Source organism: Notothenia coriiceps, unplaced genomic scaffold (genome assembly GCF_000735185.1).
Source record: "Notothenia coriiceps isolate Sejong01 unplaced genomic scaffold, NC01 NC01_scaffold00015223, whole genome shotgun sequence".
In the NCBI taxonomy this organism is placed as follows: domain Eukaryota; kingdom Metazoa; phylum Chordata; class Actinopteri; order Perciformes; family Nototheniidae; genus Notothenia; species Notothenia coriiceps.
In genome coordinates, this window is record NW_011347924.1 from 1 (window position 1) to 7,552 (window position 7,552).

Here is a 7,552-nt window from a genome sequence, read left to right on the forward strand (position 1 = left end):
TTGCGCAGGTCACTAGGCTGAAGCGCGGCAAAAAAAAGGAGAGAAGAAGAAGAGCCGTTAGTGAGACGCACGAATCAGAGCAGCGAACAGAAACCAAGCCATGCACACACACACACACACAGAGCAGAAATCACAACAAGATATCAGTTACTGGGGAACACACACGCACACGCACACACTGAGCAGTGAAGATCTTGGGGAAATGAAGTCTGTAGGAGCACCAGAGACACTGCAAAACAACCGAAGTCAGGATGGGTGCAGACTAGTAAGAAATCGGAGGAATTATAGCCTCGAGGAAATCGAGTTGAAAAGCAACTAGCCGAGCAGCTAGCTTCTAATTTACACCAATCACAGGTGACAGGGCGGAGAGCAGGTTGGCTGAGATGCTATCTGATTGCTTTCGCTTTATGGGGCTTCACCCTCAGAGCCCAGGGCAGCGTAACACCTAATTCTACGAAGCAGTTTGACTCATATTTTCCACTGTGCACCCAAAAAAGTGTGTTCCTTTCCCCTGCTGCATTCCTCACAGGCCGGGCATTAGCCGAGCAAATAAACCGTCAGCGTGCCACATCTCTACGCTGGGTTCTCTTGCCCCCAGGAGGAAAATACCTAATCGCTCATTTCCTCTGACTCATCGAGAGCAGCGAGGAAGAGATTAGGAGCTATAAAAGGAAACGGGAAGAGGAAATTGAGAGAGGGAGGAGACATGTATTTAATTACCTTATTTAAATGCTCCTTTTTTGTTAGGAATGTTTGACTAGTTTCACCAATGCCTTAAAGATAGATTCAGTAGTTTATCAATGTCCCTCTCATGTCTGTAATGTTTCACAGCTGTGGTTCAGTACACTTTGTGTCAGCAGAACAGTGAGCCAGCTTTTCACTGCAGTATTTTCAAAACAGCTGGATTGGAAAATAACCGCAGTCATGGGAATGCACAAGGATTTCATTTTGTATCCATACATTCAACAAATAAGACTCGGAATGGAAAATGCTGACAATTAGTAAAGATTTACGAGCCATAAATCTAACAAGGACTTTGAAAAAGGCTGTTCTGCTTTTACATTTCCACTCAAATGAATTTATATGTTTTGAAACGGTGTTTAAAAATGTCTGGATGCCGCAGAGGAGTTGACTTTAAAAGGTAATACAATATAACACACTGCAAAATAACAAAATATCTTTCTCCATTCTGAAGTCTATCCCAGAGGAACCTGCTCCTATTTTAAACAACCACTACTCAGGTGTATGTGAACAAAGTAACTTAATGAAGAACGAATGTATTTCCTTATTGTTTTGTGATTTCATTAGTGATCTTGAAAGATACAATATAAACCATTGTACTTCTGATAAGGGAACGTCTTTAAAGCAAATATGTATTCATTGAATTACCCAATACAACCTGCTTCAAGTACATTGTGTCCCTAGTTTCACAAACAAGTTATTTCTGTGGGGTTATTCTCGGAGCAGAGTGATGTGTTGAGCACACAGCGGGGGGGGGGAAGAGTCCTGTATGTCTTTGGAGATATCAGACGGAAAAGCACGGAGAGGAAGAGGCAGACTGCACCCACCTAGGGAGGAAGAGGAGGAGGAGGAAAGTTCTGCAGGTACCTGGAAGTACGGTGCATAGCTATGAGCCTGAGGGCCAGCTGCAGCACAGGGCAGGTAAGTGACTGTCTGCTGGATGATGTACGGATCAGAGCAATACTGCTACAGCGAGGGGCATCACATACACATGGTTACACAATCTCACACACGGTTACACACTCACACACACACACGGTGTTAGTACACTGATCACGCTGAGGGGAGGAGACAGCATCAATACAGAAAGGTCATATGGAAGGCAAACAGCGTCAAAATAGATTATATTTCCAGGGTTCGTACAACTTTTGGTGTAAATAAAGTTTTTTTAAAGCATTTCGAAATAAGCTAAAGATGGCACTCACATATTTTGTACACATCTAAATTGTTTCTATAACTGCAAGACAATATTAAGTGAAGTTTACAGAATTCATTAATACCTACAGCAATCTGGGTGTAGTGTCACCGTTTATTTTTCCGGACGTTCATTTTAACTTTGACTTTGTTTTAATCGTGATTATTTAATTCTTAACTAGATCCATGTAAAACTTCAAATGCAATAAATGTAAATAATGTTTAGAAAATATTATACATTTTTTTTTTTAATGATCCAAAAACTAAAATGTCTAAAAACAGGCATTTTTCAAGGCATATATTAAAGAATATGCCTAACCTTCAAAACATTAACGATTAAAACGCATTTATAAAGGATTATATTACAATTCAAGATCGTTTTTACGTAACGATTAAATAAAAGCATTTATATATATATATTAAAAAAAACAAAAACAAACACAAGGCCGTTCCTAACCTCGACAACATAACGAATAAAATCACGCATTTTGCAAATTGTGTACGAACCCTGCAATTCAGCCTCATGTAATCACCAGTGTTTCAGAAGCAGAACTGAACAAGCGATCTTAAAAACGGGACTTAATGTGTTATTATTTACATGGAGCTGAATTTTCGACTTGATCTGACCATTGAAGTGTTATCGTATCGTATCGTATCGTATCGTATTAGGTGCAGTTGTTCGATGCTGGTAGATTAAAAACACGTGAGAGTGAGGAGAGTTTTACCAAGGTCATGACCCCCATGCGGTCCAGCTCTCTGTTGGGGCTGCGGGAGACTCTGCGGGGGGTGGAGCTACCGGAGTCCGGGGGGGAGCCGCCCAGCGAGGACCCGGCACACAGAGAGGGGGGGATGGAGCTCATGGAGCGGAAACGACCTCCGAGACTCTCCCCGCTGCCGACACGACACTCAATCTCCTCCGCCCGGATCGCCGTGTTCTCTTTCTCCTCCTGGATCATCCTGCGGGGATCAGATGGAGAAGTTATTATATTATTCTATATTATTCTAACTATTCAATCCAGATTCTGTATTATTCTGTACATTGAGTATTCTATAGATACTCTTTAGAAATATCCTTAGACTGTATATTTAGTGTTTATTAACATTTGATTTTGTTATTAAACTGCTGTTACAAAAGAATGAATAATACTTTGAGATACGTAAATCTAGATGTATAGTTCTGAGTTATCTAATCGAATGAAAAACATATTCAGAGCATTGCAGCAAGGTGCAACAATCCACTTTAGATGATCAAATAAAAAGACCTGACTTCAAACCATTGCACATAAGAAATAGTACTTTGTGGATGTGTAGCTAATGAACTGTCGTGTGTTGCTCACAGGTCACAGCTCACAGGTCGTTTGCATGTCAAAAGTAACTAGTGACTCTAGATTTAGTAAAACAGAAGTCTAAAGTACTTGAGTTAATGTACTTAGTAACTTCCCCCTGTGCCTGTACCTGATCTCGTTGTTGATGGCGTCCAGCTGTTCCTGCAGCATGAGGGCGAGGGTCTGAGCGTCGGCCTGGCCCCCGGGGGACAGCATGTCCACGGAGCTGAACATCGTCTCTCTGTCCTCCTCCAGGTCCGACGCGTCCATGTCGCTTTCGAACGCCTGCGCCACGTTAGCCAAAACGTTAGCTTGCTGCATGCGCTCCCACTCCTGCTCGTTCAACGTCTGCACCTGGGGCAACGACACGGAGGAGACGGAGGGAGACACACGGAGATGAAATGATATTGAAGGCAGAAAAAGGTTTAAAAGACAGTGAAAGCAGGCGGGACAGTTTCATCCCACCGGCCATAAGACTGTAAACACCTGAACTTTTGAAAGAACATCTGTTTCTATATTTCAATGACTGTATATAGACTATAGATGAGTAACACATGCGTCACTTCATTGTCATAACCACAAATGACAACAAAAGCCTTGAATCTTGAATCAGGAGGGAGATGTTTAACTTTGTCTTAATTTACATTATTTAATGTCATATTCTGTTCTCGTACATATCATATTCTATTTACATGTATATAGAAGCTTTGCACTACTTTTTATTTTTGTATTTTATGTTGCACGAGCTCAGGTCAGAAGAATTTCATAGATTTCTGTTTTAGAAATCCACATTTCGAGAGAACTGGGATCGATGGTAGGCAAAAAAATACAGACAAATATCTTGATAATTGATTAACTGTTAAGGAAACTGATATTTTAAAGTGGACCTATCATGCTATATTTGAATAATATAGTGTAGGACCATACCTATATTAGGCATATTTATACTTTTTATTTTTCAAAATACCAAACAGATCATGCATTTTAGCCATTCCTCATTTCGCTCAATTTAACACTGTCGTTGCATGGGCTGATTCTGTGAGAACAGCACCATCTACAGGCCTGGCATATGTACTACAGCGTATCCAGCTTGAACGGCAATGTCCGTGGCTGTCTCCTCCTGACACATATTCATGTATAAAAGACGTACAAAAGTGCATTTTGCATGATAGGTCACCTTTAAGTCTTTAAAATCAAAAAAATGTGCTGTTCACTGGGTTTTATATCATATCAGTGAATATCTTTGGATTTTAGTCTGAGAAATCCACATTTTGAGAGAATTTGAGAAACTGGGATCGACAGACCAAAATACAGACAATTATCTGAATAATTGATTAATTGTTAAGGAATAACAACTATTTATTTATTTGTACTTTATTATATATGTTGCATTGTTGGGGGAGCTCAGGTCAGAAGATTTTTATTGCCATGTCTACACTGTAGCTTTGAGCATACGACACAAAACCTTTGAATGTTTGAATCTTGAATGAGAGGTTTAGAGTGGAGTGTTTTTCATGAATGCATCACAGACAAAATCACGGTTTACTCCTCCTCCTCATTCACTTACATGTCGCTGAAGTCCAGAGAGGAAGCAAACAGAGAGAAATGGAGAAGAAGAAAATCATCAAAAAGAGCTCAAACATTAAACAGGTAGAGGGGGGGGGGCGGGGCGGCACGATGCAAACAACACATTGAGACGACAACACGTAAACAACTCTAATAATCTTCAATTCCAAAACATAAAAACATTTAGTCGACACAAATCCATTTAATCTGCATGTGGATCGTTATTCCCCCTTCGTCATGTATCTGTGTTTAACATACTTTATATATTATATCTTTCAAATCAATGTTTTGACTGATGAAATAAATATGTTGGGACCGTTTCATAGTCAGGGTTGGATTATTCTTAAGGTATTCGGTTAGATGATTTTTAGCTTGTAGATATATTTCAAACAGTCTCTTGAGCTCGTCAGCCCCTTTTCTCAAGCTTCACATTGTTTATCTGGGGTCTCCTTTCACAAATCGTAACCTTGCCTTGTGATCTTTCTTCTACTTTTAAACTGCATGTGAATCAAAAATGATGTAAGTTTTTTATTTATTTGTTTGAATAGGAAATGCAAATCATCTAGAATAATTACCAACCATGATTTCTGTTTCTCTTTTTACAAGATGCTACATCGATCGTCTACGTGTTAGCATTAATTATATGGAGGAATATGTTCATTCTGTCCACTGCATGTCGTATCCCTTAAACATCAAGGAAATATATGAGTCATTTTTATTTTTGTATCTTTAATATTTTTTTACTGCATGTCTTTGGCTCTTTTCTTGCTGTAACAAATGCAAATGTCCGCTCTGTGGGACGAACACAGGTATTCTGATTCTGATTTAAAGCTTGGCTTGAATCCTACAACAAACCTGTTCACTTCAGCTCGTCAGCTTCAAACAGTGTATCAGGGTTTCTCATGTCTTTATTCTGCCTTATTACTTTTCTTGTCCTTTTAAACTGCATGTGAATAAAAAATAATTACATTGTCTCTTATTTTTTTTAAAGTACCAACCTTTGGTCGTGTGATTTCTGTTTCTCCTACTTTCTCTTTTTACAAGATGCTCCATCAATCGTCTAAGTGTAAGCCTAAATCAGGGGTGTCAAACTCAAGGCCCGCGTCCTCATTTTATGTGGCCCACAAGAGCAAACAATACAGTACACAAACCAATTGGTGTAATTGTTGAATATTTGCTTTCAATGATTTGACTTCTGCTTTCAGACGTTATTAGTTATTACCAGAACTGATAATAATCCAATGCAGTGCCAATCATGTAAAATAATACATTATTTAATATATATTATATAAACAGTCTTAAAGTGACATCCGGCCCTTTGAGTGCAACCATAATGCTAATGTGGCCCGCGATGAAATTGAGTTTGACCCCCCTGGCCTAAATGATAAAGACACATAAGCTCATTCTGCCCATGGCATGGTGTATCCCTTAAACATCAATAGAGGAAATATATAAAGCTTGAGATCCATTTAGCTTGAATCCTATCTTATGTTCCATGGAGCTGCTGTGATGCAAGTCAAATTTCAGACTCGATCTGACCATTTAAGTGTTATCGGATCGTATCGTTCCTAAGTAATGTTTTAATTGACAAACATCCAGCAGCAGTTGATGTTTAGCTGACCTTTGACGGCTCGTCCCTCATCGCTGCCATGCGTCCCTTCTGCGGCCGCCGCAGCACCAGAGCGCTGCCGTAATGATCCGAGTTACTGTCCATCATCGAGGAGGCCGACACCGGGTACCTGAAGTCTGGAGTGCTGCCCATCTGAGAGCGTCTGGGAGAAGAAAAAACACATTAAAAAAACCTGAAACGTCGATATTACAAATGGACATTTAGAACATGATGGAGAGGATAACATCACCTGTCAATCACAAACTGGAACTATTTGTATCACGATGGACAAAGTGGACTGATTTCGTAAATTGTAATTTTTACAAACGTATGATTTGACGGTGAAGTCCTGATCACTCCCTAATGTTCGTACTTTTTACCATTTTTATCTTGGTGTAAAAAAAGAAAAAGGCATTTCGGACCGGCGAACTTAAGATGTACGATTACTATGTGTTGAAAAGAACACTGGGTAATTGTTTGCTACCAAATGTCAATAACTAATATATTACAACAAATAAATAAACCTGAAGTGCCAGAAAGACTGAGGGGTTACGGGTTTAGATCTAATCATTGTTCTTTGCTAAGAGGCTGCTGCAACACTTCAGAATCAGAAACGGGTTTATCACCAGGTAGGTTGCCGTGTACGAGGAATTTGACTTGATGTCGTGGTGCATTCATAAAAGTAAAACACAAATTACAGATAGAGAACTATTTTAAGAAAACTTCCTTGTAACTGTAAGCAATGCTAAAGGCTACACTAGATGGGAGTGGTCTGAAAAAAAACATACAAAAAGTGGAAAGTGAGAAAGACTGAGAGGTTACAGGTTAAACCAGGTGTACATAGCTACAGTGTAGATCAGGGGTCACCAACCTTTTTTAGGGTGAGGGCTAATTTAAAAAAAAATAAAACAAGTCGGGGGCTACTTTTACTCCTTTTTTTGTTTGTTTTTTGCAGTGTATATATTTATTTTCTTGTGTATTCTTAACTTATGTTAGCTTGTAGCGTTCTTTCTTTTTATTTATGCATATTTGACTAATCACTCCCCTTTTAAACCGTCAAGTTGCAACAGACACAGAGTAAAACTCTGCCCCTCATGTGTTGTATAGGCTGGCATGA

At 39.4% G+C, this 7,552-nt stretch overlaps 1 protein-coding gene across 1 annotated transcript in view; it reads right to left on the bottom strand.

Moving 5' to 3' along the window:
* Positions 1-6: 6 nt before the first annotated feature.
* Positions 7-7,552, bottom strand: part of LOC104948829 (liprin-alpha-1-like) — a gene marked incomplete at both ends in the record, with an annotated part of 10,060 nt that continues 2,514 nt past the window's right edge. The window contains 5 exons of the mRNA XM_010775052.1: positions 7-17; positions 2,661-2,892; positions 3,391-3,614; positions 4,828-4,833; positions 6,448-6,598. Coding sequence (XP_010773354.1) covers positions 7-17; positions 2,661-2,892; positions 3,391-3,614; positions 4,828-4,833; positions 6,448-6,598 — 624 coding nt within the window. The remainder of the gene's footprint in view (positions 18-2,660; positions 2,893-3,390; positions 3,615-4,827; positions 4,834-6,447; positions 6,599-7,552) is intronic.